General features: G+C 38.4%; 2 protein-coding genes across 4 annotated transcripts in view; both read right to left on the reverse strand.

Moving 5' to 3' along the window:
* Positions 1 to 1793, reverse strand: part of TEX10 (testis expressed 10) — a 56016-nt gene extending 54223 nt beyond the window's left edge. For 2 of the 3 annotated variants that reach the window (XM_057368344.1, XM_057368342.1), the window contains exons 1-2: positions 1740 to 1793; positions 1084 to 1307 (exon numbers count right to left, since the gene is read on the reverse strand). The gene's annotated coding sequence lies outside the window, so the exon portion shown is untranslated. The remainder of the gene's footprint in view (positions 1 to 1083; positions 1308 to 1739) is intronic. The other variant, XM_057368343.1, reaches the window with a different exon arrangement.
* Positions 1794 to 3341: 1548 nt separating this feature from the next.
* LOC130574867 (uncharacterized) lies at positions 3342 to 20939 on the reverse strand. Its single transcript, XM_057368353.1, has 16 exons — positions 20592 to 20939; positions 19855 to 19923; positions 19319 to 19391; positions 18205 to 18255; positions 17818 to 17898; positions 17021 to 17157; positions 15161 to 15283; positions 14747 to 14789; positions 13704 to 13823; positions 13235 to 13349; positions 11107 to 11152; positions 10746 to 10805; positions 8593 to 8700; positions 7489 to 7585; positions 6324 to 6521; positions 3342 to 5502 (listed from the first exon to the last, which is right to left on the reverse strand). The coding sequence occupies exons 1-16, from the start codon at positions 20640 to 20642 to the stop codon at positions 5423 to 5425; spliced, it is 1452 nt and encodes a 483-aa protein (XP_057224336.1). The 5' UTR covers positions 20643 to 20939; the 3' UTR covers positions 3342 to 5422.
* Positions 20940 to 21581: the final 642 nt, after the last annotated feature.

Here is a 21581-nt window from a genome sequence, read left to right on the forward strand (position 1 = left end):
AGGAGATTTATAAATTATCCTTTCTCCTACTAAAAGCAGCAGAAATTGCCTCGCAGTAAATATTCTGGAAATAATTTATTAGTAATCTAAGCCTATCCATTTCCAATTCTTATGCACCACATCTAATCAAAAAATAAAAGCCTTACAAAACCAAAGCCCCATACATGCCACAGTGTCTACCTAATAAGACATCAGGTAAAACCATATACAACTGATGAAATTATGTAAATACTTTAATGGAACTTCCTGCTGAAACAACTGCATTTTGACACAAACTGCATCTCATGAGGAGAGACTGAGGGGGCTGGGCCTATTCAGTGTGCAGAAGAGAAGACTAAGAAGAAATTGCATTAATGCATATAAATTTCTCAGAGATGGGTGCAAAGAGGATGGTGCCAGAATGTTTTTAATRGYGCYCTGCAACARGATGAGGAGCAATGGYCATAAACTMAAACACCAGAARTTCCACCTCAACATGAGGAAGAAATTCTTAGCTTTGTATCACAGTGTTGGAACAGGCTGCCCATGGAGGTCTCTGGAGACATTCCAACCCACCTGGAGGCATTCTTACATCACCAGCTCTTGACTTGCTCTAGGTGACGCTAACTTGGCAGGGAAGCTGGACTAAATGACTTCCAGAGGTTCCTTCCAACGCTAACTAATCTGTGATTCTGTGTATTTTCACCTGGCCCTCTCCAACATGACTGAGCTAAGTGCACCTAATAGTTCATGCACTTACACGGTTTTAAAACCCTAAACAGTAAAACAACCTCAAATCGATAAAAGCCTCATTAAATATAAAGCTGCATGCCGCACTTTTCAGATACCACTCAGCCACCTTCAGGCTCAAGGAAAATGTTCAGTTACAGGTTGSACTCGATGATCTTGGAGGTCTTTTCCAACCTAATGATTCCAGTTTTACACCCTCGCACCCTCAGTCAGGCTCCTTAGGGAATCTCATTACCTTGCTCGGTCAGAAAAATCCTGAGAAACCCGAAGGCAAGGCACCCGCCCTAACTGCTCTGATTTGGTAAGTACTTCCCCCGGGCGAGCTCTCTCCCCGCACAGGACAGCGATACTTACTGGCGATCAGCTCCGGGCGGCTCCCGCGCCGGCAGCGCATCCCCCGCCGCCGCCGCCACCTGGACCGCACCGCACCGCCCGACCCCGCCGCGCACGCCGTACCCGAGCGCCGGAGCGGCCGCTCCTCCCGCGGGTCTAGGCCGTCACACCGCCTTCCTCGCCGTCCCGGACATGCTGAGGCTCGTTCCCCGAGCACCGCTTCCCTCCGCCCCGCTCCRGTCGCTCTACGAGGCGTTTAAATAAAGGCGCGTCAGTGCCGGCCCGGCGCCGGGGAGGCCGCGAGTTCGGCCCCCGGGAGCCCCCGCAGCGGCGGGCGAGGCGGGAGCGGCGGCGGAGAGAAGCCGCCGGGGAAGGTGGGGCAGGGGCAGCGAGGCGCGGCGGAGCCGATGCCGCCGCTTTCCCCAGGAGCGGCACCCGGCCCGCGCCGCGGCGGCTCCCGCTTTTCCCGCCGCCTCCCTGGCGCAGGAACGTGAGGGGAGGGCGGGTCGCACAAAAGGCGGGCGGCCCTTGGCGCAGAGGCAGGGCGAGCGCGGCGGCCCCCGCGAGCAGGGACGGACCGAGAGGGACCGCGCCGGGATGGGGATCCCGATCCTCCTCCTCTCCCACCTCCTCCTCCTCCTCCTCCTCCTCCCGCGCGCGGCCGCTCGCTCCCTCACCAACCACGCGCGCGGCAGCGCCAGCCCCGCTTCCGCCCCCGCTGAGCGCCTGCCCGGAAGCGGCCGCCCACGTGAGCGGCGCCGCCAGCGCCCGCCCCGCGCGCCAAGGGGACGCGCGCTTCCGCCGCGGCCGCGCGCGTTGGCGCCCCCTGCAGGCGGGGCGGCCCCGGSGCATCCTGCCGGTGTCCCCTGAGCAGCGGGAACGCGGTGCCATGGTTCGGCTTCTTCTGCGATATGGCTTTCATTGTGTGCCACTGCTTCGTGAGGGGAAGAGCAGGGGCACACGCTGATCTCTTCTCTGTGGTGACCAGTGACAAGACCCGAGCAAACGGCCTGAAGTTGTGTCAGGGGAGGTTGCGGTTGGATATTAGAAAAAGGTTCTTCACCTGGGTTGGGCACTGGAACAGGCTCCCCAGGGAAGCGGTCACAGCACCGAGCCTGACAGAGTTCAAGGTGTGTTTGGACAATGCTGTCAAGCACATGGTGTGATTTTTGGGATATCCTGTGCAGGGCCAGGAGCTGGACTCGATGATCCTTGTGGATCCCTTCCACCTCGGTTTATTCTGTGGTTCTGTGRAGATGTACTCCCTTCCCCTGAAGAGTGGCTGCTCCAGCGCTACAGCAGACAACACGAACGCATTGATAATAATCAGTACTGAGATRAGCACAAGTCCTGTGAGAAACAGCTGAGGGAGCTGGGGTTATTTAACYTGGASAAAAAGAGGTTCRRGGCAGACCTTATCACTCYCYACAACCACCTGAAAGGAGGCTGTAGCCAGGTGTGGGTTGGCATCTTCTCCCAGGGAAGCACCTACAGGAAAAGAGGACACAGTCTTAAGCTCTGCCAGGGGTAGTTTAGGTTGGACATCAAGYGGAATTTCTCCACAGAAAAGGGTAAACATTGGAATGGACTGGCCAGGGAGGTGTTAGAGTCACCATCCCTGGAGGTGACCAAGGAAAGACAGGATGTGGGACTCAGTGCCATGGTGTAGTTGACACAGTGATGTTTGGTCAGGTGGTGTTTGATGGGTTAGACTTGATCTCAGAGGTCTTTCCAACCTAATTGATTCAGTGATTTTTTCCAGTGAAGGCACTGCAGAGTCAGCATTGACATTTGAGGTTATTGTTATTATTTCACATGTATGAGGTTATTATTTCACACATAAAGCATCRAGCATGTTACACATTTTTGTATGTGCATACCTATATAAAACTTGCTGCTCCACAGGGGTAATCAATTCCCATATTAGAGAGTGCAAAACCGTGGGAGACCCAGGAAGCTACAAAGGAGGAGGATGTTCCATCCCTGTCTAGAACAGAGATAGTCTCACTTCACACCAGACAGTAACTCTATGATGGCACACTCTAAACTTTTCATTTCCTGTCATTTAACCTGTGAACACCTCTCTCCTTTCCCCTTTTCTGCCTTCTGTGAGGAGGTCTGCAGCTTTTTGTGAAAAATCATTTCCTTGAAGCTCTCTGGTCTCATCACAATGTATAAAACCAAGATAAAGCTTTAAGAAAAATTAATTTTCTCTTGGTTTAAATTTTCTTGTTATTGTTTAACTTTTAATTTTATTAATTCTCTAGTTACCTTATTAAGTCTGCCTGGCTCTTACTGTAAGAAACCAAAATATATACTATTAAATAGTCAACAGCATTATTTAATTATTATCAGTAAAGATAATGCCTTTTTCTTCTTACTCTGCAATACTGGCACAWGTAAAATATTAAAACCTGTTTTGGAACAAATATTTATAYAAATATATATTTTCCGTTAGTATAAGAACACACCAAGCCATCACAAAACAGAGGCAGATACAAAAACAAAATAATACAATGCTTTTTCAGCCTCTAATTGCACCAGCTAAGAAAGAAAAAAAAGCCAAAACAATTGTACAGCTGCACAGGTTTTATTGGACTGTGTTCTTTGAAAACATTTCCAGATGTATACACTTCATACTCTTACATAGTTCAGGTTTCTCAACTGTTTTTGAGAGGTGCAGCAGCACTCTGCAGCACACCATTCAACCATTTTATGTCAGTGTGCTACAGATAGAGGGGTCTTTTCTTTTTCAGCATGCTCCTCTGGCACCCAACCAAAAAAAACCCACCTTAAATCTCAGTTATTTCAACTTAATTGTAACTTTATTTACACTAGGAATGATTTCACAGTAAGAAGAAAAATATRCTGTCCCAGAGATGGCTGTTTACAACAGCTGAATATTCTGCTTTTATTATTTTAATACAAAGATTGTCCTGCACTTTGAAAACAAACAGGAAAAAGATGTTTCTGTTTTTATTTTCAGAATTCAGATTTTTACTGATTAAGTTAACCTTCATTAAGCAGRCATTAACACTGTTCCTTTACAGAGTAAATGAACCGTAAGAACTCTGGTTCCATCTCTGCCTCTGATAAGAACAGATTTAGATGCATTCCAGAAATTCCCCAGASTTTCTTTAAAACAGTGTTTTAATTTGGCTGTGAACTGTTTTCATTCCTGTCTTCACAGTATAAAACTAAAAAATTTCGTTGCTGCTTTGTTACCTTAGCTTTATTGCATCTTGCATTCCATGATRTGATGTGAAACCATCAAGATGAGGATTTTCAATTTCCATCCAGATCTCAAAAAAAWGTAAGTTAACATTAAAAAGTTCATTTGCCATCTGGCCTCAGCATGTCTAAATTATACCAGTATTTGGCTGCAAAGCTGAAGAGCTCTAATTAGAAGCACTGAATGCTACCCAGCATCACAAGCAGGAAGTGAATTTAAATTACACAACTTCACTTTAATTTTTTTTTYCCCAAGCACACTAATTTATAACCATTCAAAACTTTTTTTCCACCATCCTACAAAAGTAGAAGTCATTAATATATAGACATTTACATTCAGTCTAAACCAATACTACTTTAGTTGGTAAAAGCTCACATTAGAAGAGCCTGAAGGGCAGTATAAGCCAGCTTTCATTTCATTCTCATACTGATTGGATAAAAGAAGACAAAAGATAGTTTTGCCACCACATCAGTGCCTCTTAACTAGAGCCTGGTTACACCTATTGGGCTATATCCCTAAATTTGCAAAACATACCTAACTTCTACTGACTTTGCTGAAGCTTCTATGCTTCCTATAATCCAGGCACTTCTCATCTCAGCACTAGACTGACAGCACTGACTTTTTATTATTATTTTTCATCTTATTAAAAAAAATACGGAGACCAGTTCATAACCCTTATATAGGAAAGGGTTTTTGATTACAAAGGCTTTTGAGTCAAGCTCAGCAGCCACAGGGAATAACTTCCAAGTATTTGTTGTAAGATGAATTTGTACTTTTGAGTGCAGTAGTTCATTCTGTTGATAATTCTTTGTAAAAGTACCAACAATAAGAAAAGATCAGACTGTCAAGATASAGTATTTAATAATATTGAAGAAAACAAGTTATCACTGTTAAAAATCTGTTTTAACTTGGAAAGAAGAAACATGAGCTCTAAAACCTTTCCACAGTAAAGAACTTTCAGCTAAATGGAGAAATAAATAACAATATCAAGACCAAGTTATTAATTTAATTTAAAAAACACTTTACAAAACTTAAACATAACAAAATAAACTCAATTGAGGTCATATGAAGTAAACAACAAACTTACAGAAAGTAAACATTGCTACATTATCTCTATTAACTATCATGTCACTGTATGCTRCCATTGCTTGGTCCCCTCAGAGTTCCACTTTCAGTCAGGATCCTTATAACATTCGGAATATCAATTCCTTAAAGGCAAATAAACAAACAAACAAAATCAGAAAATAAGCTCATTTATTGTAAAATTCATTTAAAAACACAAGTTATACTGAAACATTCAGATGCTGAGATGAGTTTTGAATCTTTCCTTATTAAAAAAAGGTACCTTAACTGAGAACAACCAGAATGTGCCTGGAAACAGTAAGCTTTCCTACRATGTACTTATCTTCAATGTTCTTTTTTTAACCTTTATCATTCTAAACATACTCTGAGAAGCTTAGAAGGACACAGGAAACTTCTGAAGAAAGGGTAGTGGTTGACTGAAGATGTGGGAAGGTTTAATAGCTGACATTTATTAAAAACTTGTAAGCAAAAAAAGACTGCTTGTCCCTGATTCATTATTATTTTTATGTTACTGTGCAAATACAGTTYCTTCACGGACCAGTAAATAAAAAACATTGTTGGTATTCACAAAACTAGCAATTCTCCACTTGTAGCACAGAAAAGATTCTGCTTTTTTCTAATAACAGCATGTTTGGTTTTAGTTTACTGTTTCTTGCCATGTAAATGTTACTCAGCACAAATGAGAGAAGAATTAAAAAAAAGACCAAAAATCAGCAATTATTAATGCCTTTATGGGAAGGCAGACAGACATTCTGAATTACCATTCCTAAACTGGATCCTGCAAAAGTTAAAGGGGTGGGAAAAAAGAAGTCTCTTTGGTCCTCCTTAATACCTTAAAGTTCTTCAACCTATGTAAGTCCTTAATTACTCACAGAGGTAATAAATGATATTATGTATATTTTTATATATGTGTGTTTGTGTGTGTATACATGSATATGCAAATTACCTCTGAAAGCTGGATTTGATGCTGCTATTCTGTGTAGGGTGGCAGAMACTTCCTCAGCATTCATATTTCTTACACTGTTCAAAAATTCAGTTGTGATGTTGCTCTCACATGCTGTTTCCAAAGAGGCAGTTGAAAAGTTTTGGGGTTCATCTTCATTGACCGATAMGAATTGCTTAGCTGATCGGCTGCTTGAGTAGTCTAAAGAAGGGAAATGCTGTTTTTCAGTAAGAGAGGATTCTGAAGAGCCTTCATTACATATTTCTYTAAAGAGAGCTTTTTAAARTAAGTGTTTCCAGTCTGGCACAGCAGCATTGCTGGTAAGGTTCACATCTGACTTGGCTAAATTTTGAAACAACTGAGAGTCAGGAATGCTTTCCAGATACAGAAAATCCTGGAGAARCAAACGTGGGGAGGTAGGTGAAAGCTATTTCCATTATGCTTTAAAAAATGGAATGAAAGCTTCAAATTTCATGTATTCTAAGTCACCACGTGTTTTGTTTTTTTTATTAGCATTGTAATAACTGAGGTTTTCAAAAGCTAAACTTTCTAGAAAAAGTAGAAAATTGACACACACAGAAAAAAAAGATCATAAAAATAGCTTCACTAATATTCTGGGTATCTTGCCCTTCCAAGCATAGGATTGTACTTCCTGTGTTTGAGAAAAATAGCCATTTATTTGTATCAGAAGGAAATTACCTCCAAGAAATMCAGGATTCTTTGCAAAAATTAATCAGAAATACCAAGGCCAAAGTAGCTCCAACATTCAGATATTAAAAAGAATTATCCATCYTCTACCATATAACTTTCTACTACACCTGCAGGAAACATTTCCTCCATCAAGGAAGGAAAAAATATTGGGGGGAAAAAAACCCAAAGAAACTTTGAAAGTCTCCTTAGAAACAGTTCCCTTTGAAGTCATGAAAGTCACAATAGGTACTAACTCAGTTTCTCCCCAAACCCTACAGTTAAATAGGATCAATGTTTTTAGTAGTTTTCAATTTCTAATATTAGTAAAGGATGGGGAAAAGACCCCAAAAGGATTAATYTGTGCTACTTGACACTTGAGGTCTRCTTTYAGAAMAGCAAGAAGAAAAGGCTCACTATCATTTATGCAAGGTTSAGTGTTAAGATTAAAYCACATTAAAGACTGCAAAGTGAACRTTACCAGTGTCAGAGTCACTAATATCTGCTGAAGTTGGGTCAGACTGTTCTGTGCAATATTCCAATGCTGCTTCTCCATTATATCCAGCATCTGAGTGGTCCTATGAGTTTCAAAAAAAAAGCCCAAAAAAAACCCAGAATCTCATCAGGACAATCTCTTGAAAGAATGAACTACTASATTTTTAATGATCACAAACCAAATAAAAGACCAGTATTTCTGCTACCAAATCTGAAAAATCAAGTATTTCTTTGAAAATCATAGAGCTAATATCTTCTGTGTATACAGTGTCTGTGGTATCTCTCAATGAAAAAGTTCATTATTAGGCAATGAAATCATACTTATTGAGCCTAATTCTCAACTTGCCAGATCTAAARAGGAAGCATTTAATACTCAAAAGATTTAGTTAAAAAAATTACCAGTTGAAAGATCACACTTTAGAATATTAACAAGGCCTAATGTGGGAAAACATTCTGATCTTCAACAACTTGTAGGTTAAAAGTTACTTCAGTTAGGACTTCGTTGTTTTGTAACATGTCAGCAGCCTCAAAGAAGTACTCAAAACACCTTCATGTGTACTACCTATGTAAAGATAAGTCAGTCACAAGTAATAGCAGAGAAGGGAAAAAGTGGTTTTCTAATAGTGAAAGAAGACCTCAAGGAGAACAGTCCCAAGAGTAAGATCAGAAGGTGAATAAGAAAAGAAATTCATGTCACTGATGTGTGATTACATGGTGAATGAAGTAAAGCCTCGGAACAGAAACGGGATACAGAATAGGAATGCTAGGCAAGTCAGCAGAGATGAGAAAAGCTTAAGTTCGAATTAAAAAGGGGCAAAAGTAGCAGAAAAATTTAGATGTAAGGAAAAGCACAGGAAATAAGTGAAAAGATGATTTTTACTTTCTATTAGCAAGCACTGTTAAACAGCAATTATTAAGACAAAAAAGCTAAAATTTTACCCTACCATCACTATCAAAATTCAAGTATTTAACAGGCTAAACTTACAATACAATCTCCAGCAATTTTCTTTTATTGGATCATCTGTCATAATGCACAATCACAGGAATCCACAGATTTGTAGAGCAAAGCCAAAACAAAAATCTGCAATACCTTGTTTGATGCAGCCTGCTGACGATATTCCACCAGTGCATTTGTGAGAGTCTGTGTAACTTTCAGGATAAATGAAGCATCATCTTCATTCAGTATCTCAAAACTTCGCTACGGAAAAAAAAAAAAAAAACCAAACCAACAGACAATAAAACATTTTTCCTCTGAAAAACTTAAGTAACACAATTTATAAACAAACCTGCAGGAACCTCATTTTCTCTGTCTCTATCTTTCTGTCAGATTTGGCTGAAATTACAAAGCAAATACAGTTTTTGTTTTTAAACCCATAAATGGGGGACAAGAAAGTGGAATGAAAGAGAATCCTAAGAGAAGGAAGATGCAGCTACCCAACACAATCATTTGAAAAAGGAACAACACAAAAATATGCCTGGAAATATAAGGAATGTAATGCTCTTCCCTAAGTATTTTGATCTCTTTCCAAGACGCCTGCATACAAATGAATGTGTGTACACCTTCTCTGAGGTAATATAAGTAACCCATTTCTCTGGAACGTAGCAAAAAGCCAGAATGCTTTACTGAATTTACAATTGCATGCTGCCTTGCCTTTACATTAACCTTCTTCTTCCCTAAAAGCCTAAGGAAAAAGCAGTCTTGAAACTGTTGAAGCTCTACTACGGTAGCAAGTTCTAGTACTAACAGCACTCACAGAGAAAGCTACATGTGTCACCCTCTTGCCTACACCAAGAAAGTTCTGCTGAAACAGAACAAAAGTAAACAGGACTCCGGTCTGTCCTAACAGCTCAAAGTCCTCTGGATTAGAACCAAACACCTTTAAACACTCCCGACAATATAAAAGAAGTAATAAAAACCTAGCATTAAGTTTGTGTTAGACAATGTAACAGGGATTATATTGCATTTTTAACTCTAATAGTATTGATCTCTTCTGGTTTGCACAAGTTATATTTAATGAAGATCTTGCCAAAAGCTAGCTGCAAAAAAAAGATTAAATTGTGGCAAGGATATCTTTGCTATGAGGTAATAAAAGAAATACAGTATGGATAATCATTGGACAGCTTTACAGCATATGAACAGCAAGTGTAAAAAAGATACCTCTAAAATTACTTTCCACCACATAAGAAACCTTTGAATCCAACAACAGAAACATTTAATGCAGCTTTTGAAAAAATTACTGTAGATTCTAAATTCACATAATTTTCAAACTTTCCAAAACAGAGCATTGTTCCAATCACATTCCCAACAGTCCTGTTTTCTTTGAAGGTGACAATGAAAAGCAAGAAGATTCCTCAAAACAAAATCAAGTTTTACTAACAAGGTGCAATCCCCACACTTAATAATTCCCTATAAAAAAAAGGAAAAAAGCATTTAATGATCATCAATAGTGCCTAAATTACCATGCAGATCAGTCAAGCCATTATCAGTAAACATTTTTGTTGAGTTTGTCACCAGTGCTTTTACGAAAATCACTATTTCAGTGAGCAAGACCACAATTATTATTGATACATCTAACTGGCAAGTGACAGGTTACTCTTACTGATTGTATCACTGCTGTGCATGTGTACATAATACACATTTTCAACAACTGAACAGAGTTCTGGTGTTCTGACACTTACTTTAGAGAGGGAACAGGCAGGTTTTTGTAGTTCCAGCTTTTTTGTCCAGGTCAGGGGGGAACCCTGTCTAAAATACACAACTTGCATTTTATTTCTTAAAAATCTCTTCTTTCCTTTCTACATATCTCAAATATTTGTCTTCATTCTGCTTCCTCCCATTATGGAATAACATCTTTCCAAATTCCTCATTCAAAAATCATGGACCAGTTATGGAAACAAAGGAGAAAAAAAAAGTTTTAAAAGGCTGTATTACCTAACCATGTAGTTAAGGAGTGAAGCTAAGCCATGGTTGAAAAAAAAAATTTCAGTGCAAGTCATTCCTCTGACAGTAAACCAATACTATGGCAAAAAGAATGTCTAGAAACTTCAGAATTAATAGATCCATTATAAATTCAGTGACATTCATTTTATTCTGTATCCTGCCTTCTGGCAAAATGACAATCTGTTAGATTACCAGATTGCCTACATTTTGGCTTTCATTACTTGCTACATTTCCAGCTTAGCAAATCAGTGATTCTTTTTTTCTTCCAAAAATTGCCTTGCAAGCTGGGATTTAACACTCACCAAATAACCCAACAGTTCTTCTTGACTAGTGAATTCTTCAGAATTTGCTGTAAATTCTTGCTGTTTAAAACAAAAAGAAAGAGGTCTAGAAACCTATTCTGTGCGATAAATACAAATAAACAGTAATAATTATGGTTATTCTAAAATTCAAATTGTTGTGCTGTTATGAAAAGTGTACATAGGTTTTCATAACAAAGTGGGAAAAAACCTTGTTGACAATGGTTTTGCCTTAACAACTTTGTAGCTGATTTATTGTCAATAATATTAATTTGAGTAAGCAAACACCTCTGCCAATCATGTATTAATTACTTCCCCAACTATTTGGGAAGTGGAGTAACCCCATCAAAAGAAAAATATTCACCTCAAGTTCCTTGTTTTCTTCCTCCGATTGTTTATTGATCTCACACCTTAAAATAGATAAATAAAACATTCAGTTGGCTGATCCAGCAAAAATGTATAGCCAGCCAATAAATGATAATCACTTTAAATTCCTGACACACTACTACTACTACAGTGGTTCTGACACATTCTGAAACAAAGGTCACATATTATTTCCTCAGAGAAATCCCAGTCATCCCAGATCACCATTAAAATTATTTATGAGTTTTGGGTTTTTTTTATTGTGATTATCTGCATGTAGGTTCTAAAACCCAGTGCTAATAAAAAAGCTTGACATCAGTTGTAATAGCTGTAAGATTTTTTTACATACTGCAGAGACAAGGCTCCTAATTATAGGAGGATTTTTATCAGTGCTTCACAAAATTGCCTTTAAAAAATTCAGCTATAAAAATCAGCGTTTTACAATGCAGCCATGCAAATACTGGGCATATAAAGATTCATATGGCTAAACATTCCTAACCCATATTTATGTTGTTCTGGCATTACAACTACTGTAGATATATTCCATCCCTTTGCAAGCCCAGGAATCAGGGCTGAAAATGGCTGGTGTTTCTTAAATTAACCAAAACCATATGACTGCCAAGCCTAAGACCTCCCCTCCCTTGAAATCTTACTTAGGAATCAGAAGTTTAGTAAAAGCAGATGATGATGAAGTAATTTACACCTTCAGATGACTGTTTGTTCAGAAACTTAACCACAAAGAATTAAGGAGTAATAGAAATTCTCAGACAGATACTACAGAATCTTTAAGCGGAAATAAGCTGTCAATGATCTTAATTCTCAATGATCTGATCTTAATTCTTTTAAGAAACTATATATTGAGTTCTTATCTCTCAGTATAGTCTGACAAAAATAAACAGTAAAGAAATAAGCTCAAGTCCTAATTTAGTAAATAACTGCCAAATCAGTCTCTCGCTGAAACACTTGGCTGCTCRTTGTCACTCAGGATCATGATCTATCATCTATCTCAAGGATATCTGAACTATCTTATCTCTCTGATAGATCTATCTGAACCAGATTAAAAGAACAACATTAAGTGATTTTCCAAATGAAATTGTTCTTAAAATTTAGAAGTACAAGACTGCAAAATGAGGATCAGTATCAGGTAGAAATAGACAATAGCATTTCCAGATGTGGATGGATAGATGAGATTTTATTCATTTCCTATTCTTCATGTTTTCACAAACTAGTTCCGATTTAGAACTGTTAGTTATTTGAAAGCCAGTAAAAAACCACAAAGATTCATAAACCTGGACTTAAATTTGGTTTCAACTGATCATTTCCCATAATGGTTACCACACAGAGAGGTAAGTCCTACAAAAATGTATTTCAGGAACATGAAAATTTCTGTTTTAAAAATAAACAAGCAAAAGGTGTTAGCCTTCCATGTATGGGAGAGAGATAACTGGTCTAAAGTTAAAACACAGTTCAAGTGAATGTCATTAAGAGCAAAACCAAGTAACTAAACTGTTGGAACGAAGTCCTGTGTTGGGGTTGATCCATGTCTATCCCTTACCGAGTGCCCTTCTGTGGTTCCTGGTGCTGCACAAAGATGATCAATGTTGGGGATGCCCCCCTCACAAAAAGGCTGACAGTTCAAACTGAACTCACAATTCTGTTACCAATAAGATGCTCACAAGCAGCAAGTGCAGTCTCACTGTTGTAGAACACAACTGTTCCTTCAGATCACTTATTCCACCACGGAATCATTTGTAAAGTAAACCCAATTGTTACAGCTATTACTGATTGTCTTACCCTTCCAAAATCAGTTCATATACCACCCTAATTACGTGATATAACTTGTAACAGAGGCACTTTTAAACCATGAGGAAACATTCTTTTTGAACATTTTGAGCAGCACATGACAATTACACTTTAAAGRTAACAATTAAATACAAAAGCCAGTTGTATCCAGAGCAAAGTCTCACGTCACTTTACATATACCAGGTTTTCTGCTGATGACATAAGTTTACAGCTGAGCACAGTTTCAGAAGACATGGATTTTACTATGCAAATGTAATATAGACAATTGTCATGTGCAACATTTTCATTATGTTAAGTGGGTTTGAAGGTGGGGGGGTTTTGTTTACCTTTCTGAGTTGTTGCCTTTGCTGCTTTCAATAGCATTATTAGGTTCAATCCTTTTGTCTAGTTTTGCCTGTTCTTTCTGACTCTTTTCATTTTCTTCTTGAACATTATTTTCATCTAAAACAATAAAAAAGTATATTAAGTAATGTTTTTCCAATGTTTCAATTTCAAATTTATTCTAAACAAAAAAAACTTCTAAAGACATCAATCAAACCTAAAGGTAGCAGTAAGGTATCTCACGAAGAAATAAAATAAAAATTGCACCTAAAAAAATCGGTATAAGTAGAATGTTCTCTTCACAAACACTGGGATTACTCTTTCCTTTGTCACAGACCTCAAGGCCATCCACAGAACTGCAYATTCACCTCTATAACTCAGCTGTGGAAGCTATGAACAGGCACATACATAGTAAATAATTCATGCACTGGTGAAAGTTTAAAAAAAAACCAATAAAAGCAATTTTCCTCTAACCTTGAGTAGGGTCTGTCAGTTTCCCATCTTTATTTTTATTATCTGTTTTTTCTGTGTTACTAAGGGCTGTATCCACATGCTGAACTTTAGCTTTTGAAGGGTTGTCATCTGAATGAAGAACTAAACAAACATGCTTGAAATGTAGCACAATGGACATTATCCTGATAGAAGACAGTTTTAACTACTGCACTTCAATCTCACCTAGCTCTGTTTCTGTGCAATAGTACTTATAAACACTAAGAATAATCTTCTAAGCATTATTATGTGAAAGCATATTAAATATGAACACAAATCAGAAATGAAGTTTAACGTATTTTTACCCTGGTTATAATTACATACTTGCATTTCTTAAAATACGTAAATACTATAAATGTAGTAAAATGCCACAAAGTCACATGCAAAATTAGACACAGTACCCAACAGGTTACAGTCAAGAAATCTAATCTGCACAGGACTCAACTTATTTCAAACTACTTTTCTAGATCCAAAATGGATATTTTTCCTCTTTGGAGTACGACACTGCTAATCTAGATCATCTCATTACTTCTACTGAGCTATTTTAAGGTACCATTTACATACTAATATACATTAAAATTAAGTACATTGGTTTTAATTCAAATCTTTATTTTTCATGGAATGAGGGTCCCATAGCAAGTTTTAGCCTTTCCCTCAGGTGGCATGCAGTCAAACTGCCTATCCACCTGGACAACATTGTACTACAATGAGTTTTAAAACATTAAACTGAGTGGGGAAGCCTCACAGATAACTTTCCTCACACATTCCTACAATTTTGTGAGCATCAATGGCTAGTAAAACAGAAAATTTTCTTCCAGAGATAAGAGTTATAGCTGTGGTTTAAGAACTCTGAGTGATTTTCTGTACYGCAAATTAAATAAATGCACAGAGCCCCAACCTCCTCCTTTTGTTCAGTTCACCAAAATGCGTGTGAGTATCTGGCACTGCAGAGACTACCCTGGTCTGATTCAGATCAAAGGAGGATCAAATTAGAAATGGACAATTTACACCCCTCTGAGGACACTTACATTCTTGCCATTTCCTCCTCATTGTTGGAGCACCTTTAACAACCTAAAAATGAAACCCTTTTATGTTAGTTATTTTGAGAATAAAATTACTCCATAGATATTTCATCAGCATTAATCTTTTTTTAATGAATATACGACCAGTAGTGTAAAACACATGTGTGTAGTCCCTTAAATGACATTAAAAAAGTCAGTAAGTTGGTTACCTGGATACTTATTTACCACAAATAAATTTCTGTTAAGACTTAAAAGAATAATCTTGGAAGAATTACTAAAATGACAAAAAGCACCTGTAATAGAAGTTAAAAAAGCAAGCTTCCCCTACCATCCAAAGCAAATCTGCCCACCGTAACAGAAATTACATTCTTTGTTTCTTTATTGAATATAAAGCTTCTGGAATTCTTAAGATAAATGTACCTGTATTTGTTTTCTCCCTTCTTTCTTCTCAATTGTTAATCCAACTTGCCTAACTCTTTTGTTCAGTTCAGAGCCTTTACCCTTAAATTCATCAGACTGTGCTATCTCTGGATAATGTTGTTTCTAGAAAATAAATGCAAGTCCTTAAGTCACACAACTCCACCACAGTTAATAATCAAGAGACATAAATCAACTTCTACATATATATTGCAGAACTTATTAAAATGTTTATGCATAGAATCACAGGATAATTCAGGGAACTGAAGCTGAATGATCAGCACACAACAGGGTTGACTCTGAATGCTGAACTGGCTGCACAGGGCTTTGCAGCTTTGAGTCTACAAGCTGCTCCAATGCTTGACTGCCCTCACAGTGAAAAACTTCTTTATGTCAAGTAGGAAAGCCCTGTGCTTCAGTTTATGTTCCTGCCAATAAGTTCTATAAAGGATTTGGTTCCCCCTTCTTAATAACCTCCTCTGAGGYACTGGAGGGTTACTATTAGATCCCTCTGATACTTTTTTTCTCCAGTCAGAACAAACCCAATTACCTTAACTTCTCTTCATACAGGTGCGCTTCAGCCCCCTGACTATCTCGGCAGCTCTCCACTGGACTAGCTCAATTTCATAAATAGCTTCCTTTCTGCTGCAGGACAAAACTGAACACAATACTCTGGACATGGCCTAGCAAGGATCAAGAACTAGGCAATAATCACTGCCTTTGATCTACTGGCTGTACCCTTTTTAGTATAGCTCACCTTGCTGTTAGCCTTCACTGACACAAAGGTACACTTAACTTGAGCTTGTTATCCACCAGGACCCCCAGGCTCTTTTTTTAGCAAAGCAGATTCCAGTCATTTAGTCTCCTGCCTTTTCTGCTGCCTAGGGTTAATCGATCTCAGATGCATGACTTAAAAGTTATCCTTCATGAATTATTATATTTTTATAGTATTTAAGAATTTATCACAGATGCAGCTAAAAAGAGTAAGATGCAGAACTGGAGGAAACAGTTCCAAGTAAGCAAGAAATACAGTAGCTGAGAACATCAAAACTCAGCATGTAYATCTGAATTAATGGCCAGAAACAGCATGGTCTTTATAGAAGACATCACTGCAAATTCATAGCAGCACACCCAACATTAGGCCTAAAACTGGMCCAAAATACTATGTGAACTCAGTTCCACATACTTTAAGGTATGTGGAATACAATTTTGAGAAACCTTTATGGGAAGTATCAAAATATTTTTCAAAATATTGCTTATTCAGTTTTGTTGAAGCCCATCCTAAGGCMAATATACTCAACTAAACATTCAAAGACTGGACAGCCTTATTTCTCTGAACATATTGAAAATAATGTGTTTGAATGTTTGTGAGCTGACATGAACCTCWAAAGCTTTGCCAATTGTCATAAAACAGGCAACAGAACTCACATGGCTTGTCYAGACTCAAAACAGAATATGAGTTGTTTTTTCCCCCCTGATTCCAACTCCCAGTTTATTATCTAATATGTAACATGTTCATTTATAATTATGTTCCTTTTAAAGCACCTGAAAGATGGGATAGTTTCTTCATTGATCCCATTCTTTTACATAATACAAAAATCAAAAATCAAATTCTAGTAATGAATCGAATTCATTACTGGTTGACCAAAATAAAATGAACTAAAAACTGTGTCAAGCAATGGACAAACGTACACATTACTGATAAGAATTTTAAGTCTATTCATCACAGTTGCACAATTGTAATACAAAGATTTTCACAAAAGCTTATGCAAAAATCCTTAATGCTACTTTTTAAAAAAATCAAAGCTTGACTAGCAAATTCTCTCCTTAAATCATTACATTTAAACAAACAAACAAACTTACCAAGTATGCCAGTCTGTGCTTGGAACCACAAACATGCATGAACATGTTACTCAGTCCTGCTTTACAGCAGCATAGTTGACATTCATAGAGAAAAGGAACATTGGCTTCTGATCGGTATTCTATTATATAATTAAGTCCTGTATTGAAAAAAAACCCAAACAAGTTAGGAAATTTGATGTTTGCTGGAACAAATTATCAGAGCTGGTTGCAAAAGCACTGACATATAAGGTCAAATATCAAATACATCAGTGAAGACTTTTAGAACCATCAGATATTTTATCTTTTGGGTGTCTAGACTTTTTGAACACATCACCAAACATCACCAAAGGTGTTCAAAGCTGACTTTTTTAGGATGCCTTATGTTTACCATATAGGATTCAAYGATTCCTTAAAAAATTACTAGCAACTATTATGTTTTAACTATTTAGAAGTGAATGTATTCTAATACATGTCCCTAGTTGCTTTTTYCCTCTATCCTATGAGTAGTACTTCTGTCTATCCTATGAGTACTGCAAAAAGCTGTACTGACAATTTAATTTCTATCATATTACTTCTGATTGTTTCTAGAGAATACAGTCAACATGAGATATCTAACCAAACACATTCCAGRCCAAATCCAATTATTTTGTCATTAAGATCTGTCACTTCCGTACCAAACTACTGGCTACTCAGTGTAACCATAAGAAGATTTTAKTACACATTACCTAATTACCTCATTTTACATTTTAAAAAACTAAYCCATACTCTATAAAGGTAAACATCACAGAAACAAACAATTACAGTTTAAAAGCCCTCACCAAGTGCAGGTTCTGAATCTTTACACGTATTAAGCTGTTCTTCCAATGTCTGTCCATGAATGYTCTCTGTCTCAAGTGGCACTGTAAGAAATTCACATACAAATGAATYCCTGCTCATCCATGGTCCCACATCACAAATTAAGTCAGTTATGACAAAGCATTATTCCCCCAATCCTATTTTCTCTCTTTTTAAAGCATTTGCTTTGCAAAAATTGTGTTATTACAAAATATTACCGCAGATTGAAAGTACAATAAACAGAAATTAATTCCCAATGACCTGCTAAGATCTGGACATCACTTGTAATATTGTACCTCAAAATTTTTTTTATTTCTTCCACTTTTTTTGGGAGGGGGGGAGGTGTGGGGGAAKGCATTAAATATTCTTACCAAAATCAGGAAGTCTTCCAGGTATTTTCACTTTCTTCCCTAAACATCTTTCTGTTTCAACGGGGAAAGAAAAACAACAAATAAGAAAACAAAAGAAAACAAAAAAAAAATCCCACAGAAGTGGAAATAAAATTGTTAATTTTACTTTGCATAAGAAAACTAAGCTTTGTTTAGTTTTGAACGTGCTAAGCGATTTTTTTTTCACAGATTCACAAACGATTCTGAGTTGGAAGGGACCCACAAGGATCACTGAGTACCATAAAAGGACTGCACCCATGACCCTGGTGTCATTAGCACCATGCTCCAAAAGATGGACAAAAAGCATTTGCACCAAACAACAACCAAGTTATTTTATGTCAACCAATTCAATGAAGCAGGAAGACAAGAAGATCAATCAAGTTCAATGATTCTGAACATTTCAGGGCATCCAGTAATTTCAGGACATTTATTTCAGCAGCATACAGCTGCTGAATATTTCATCACCTAAATTTCCTTTACACTACAAACAAAAATTCCCAGATAAGGTAGGTGCAATGACTATGTCTAACTTGAASAGCAACTTTCAAACTAAATTCTAGGAGCAGCACACTGTAGAAACCTGTAAGTACATTTTGGTGCATCATGAAACCAAAGTAGGAAAMTAAATGTGAACACAATTAGATCTTCACTCCTTTTGGAACGAGACCAGTTCATCAAGACCCAGGGCAGGTTTAAATATTTATTAAACCTATTAAAAGTGTTAAAAATATTTTAATTAGCTGAAGAAAATTAACCCCTTTTCAAAAACAAGTAATGAGTATATACAGTATTTCTACATGTTTTAAGAAGCATAGCTTTTTTTAAAGTATATTTTAAATCTTGAATTCTTTAGGGTTTCTCAAAATTTTAATGTAGGTGATTTTTAGTATTCCAGCTAGCACTTGTTAATCAACATTGCACACCTCTTGCTCACACTACTGATTGATTAGGCAGTTCTATCATTAAAGAACACAAAACAAGTCTGAAAACACAAATCTTGAGGAAGTGTTTTTCTCCTTTGTTTCATGAACAGCTACACTGTGGTGGGGAGATAAATGTATAGAACACAATAGGAAGCAAAGAATCTTACACTTACCGATGCTGTGAGTTTTCAATGCTTCTTCAGCCTTGCGTTTACCAATGCCGTGAGCTTTCAATGCTTCTTCAACCTGTTACCAAGTCATCAACCAACAAGGAAGAAAGACACTTAACAGTCAAAAAACAACARTGCAAAGCTTTCATTATATATAAAATAAATTAGATTAATGCCAACACCATAGACTATCTCAGGTGAACAATAATTACATGAAAATTAAAAGAGAAAAACATCTCTTTTTTCCCTGAGGATTCTCTATGATTTAAGTAATTCCATTCTGCCTTTATTAACAGCCATGAACTCTCCTGTCTTGTCCTTACTAGACACAAATTTTTAATATATTCTGACAGGACTAATTTACAAAATCAAGTTCTACTGTATCAGGGTAAACAAGACAGTAAATTAGCAAAACTAGTTAAACATCTGAAATTGTATGTTTCAAAYATCACATTAAAAACTAGATTTCAARCCCCATATTCTATTGYTAAATAAATTGGCAAAATCTGACAAAAGGTGCATTCAAAAACTGATCTTACCATCTTGTGTTTCCCTCCAATGAAGTGAGTCTGCAAGTTTAATGCAGAAGAACACCAGATTTTGCATATCTAGATTAAAGAGAAGTATTTCTAGYGTCGCACACAGACCAAGAGAAATAAAATACCACTGATACCAAACAGATCTACTACCGAACTGTCAGTTTAGTTAAGTTCTACAAAATTACTACTACTTCAAAGACAAACTAGAGCAGCCTCCTAAAACTGAATTTTATAAGGTTCCAAGACCACTAAAACAGAGTGGAATGAACCAGAATGTCCACATAAGGTAAGAAATTCAGATGTCTCCAGTACTCTGCAGCTATCTCACAACACCTTTTTGTGTGAGAGCGTGCGGATAAGTAAAGACAGATCAGCCTGAATATTTTCTTCTCCTCTAAAAATCTCAATATGCCTTAAAAAAACCAGCAATTAGCCTGACAACCACAGAAATTTGGTTATTTTTTTTTTCTGAACAGGAACTGCATTTAATGTTTCACTTTTAAAAGAATGTCTTTATTTAGAAACACAGTTTTATTTAAATTATTCATTTTAGTAAGTCAATTCTCAATGCACATTCAAGTCAAACATGACAGAGACAGCAAAATAAGTTCAGCTCYAGTGCTATTTATCAATCTTGCTCAAGAGAAAAAAAAAGAACGTTCTTACTTGGTTTAGTACAACTTTGTTCCACCTAAATAACTACGTATTMGTTACAATTTTCAGTAAGTAATACTTACATTGCAGTAAAAGGGGTTTACTTGCTTCTTTATTTCGGTTTCAGGGTCCATATTCAGTCTTTAGATGATAAAAAAACCTCTAGGAAAATTGCAGAAAGATTGCAAACTGCTTTTTTAGCTTCGCAAAATTATTTACATTCTTGTTCTGCCTCTGTAAGGGTCAGGCATATTCCAGCTTTAATCTGTGCCTTGCCTTGAGTTATATTCAACCTTTAAACCCCCAGGCTAAAGATCCTATTTTCAACTCAAGAGCGAAAGTACAGCATGGAAAGAAACAATTGTTCTCCGAGTTTCCCTCGGGAAACATGAACGTCACCAGAAGATTACGCAGACCCGTAAAAAAAAAAAAAAAAAAAACTAATCCGAAGCATTTCAAGCTTCCCCCTTCTTTCCTGGGATAGGAGGGCTCGCATGGGCTGGGACAGATGACACACTCTTTGGGAACAGCCAGCACTCAATGCCCGAGGAACACGGGACATACGGCGGGGCTTGGGAACAGGGACACGCACCCACCCGGACCGCGGCGGCCAAGGAAGGAGGGAGGGAGGAAGGAAGGGAGGGAAGGTAGTGAAGAAGAGAGGCCCCGAAGCTCCGAACCCCACGCCGAGAGCGGGAGAGCGCCTTTCCCGGCACTTGGAGCCCCGCCGGGAGGACACAGACAATGCTCCCGCACGGAGCCGGGCCAAAGTGCCGGGCCGCCGCCGCACCCACCTCACCGCGGCGGGCCGGGSGCGGCAGGCTCCAGCGCCAGGAGGAGCCGAGGGCTCTCTCGCTGCCGCACCAGCGCCGGCACCGACCCGCTTGTGGGAGGGAACGGCGTCACGCCGGGGGCAGAAGAGGCGCGGGGCGTTGGAGAGAGCCCGGCCGTGCCGGTGGCCGGGAACGGGAATGGGAACGGGGACGGGGACGGGCACGGGCGGCCGCGACACCCCGGCCCCTTCCCGCGGCGGCCGCTGGGGGCGCTGGCGCGCAGGCGCGTCGGGCCGCCGG

The sequence above is a fragment of the Malurus melanocephalus genome, unplaced genomic scaffold, assembly GCF_030028575.1.
Source record: "Malurus melanocephalus ecotype Western Australia unplaced genomic scaffold, MMel_1.1 scaffold_90, whole genome shotgun sequence".
Lineage (NCBI taxonomy): Eukaryota > Metazoa > Chordata > Aves > Passeriformes > Maluridae > Malurus > Malurus melanocephalus.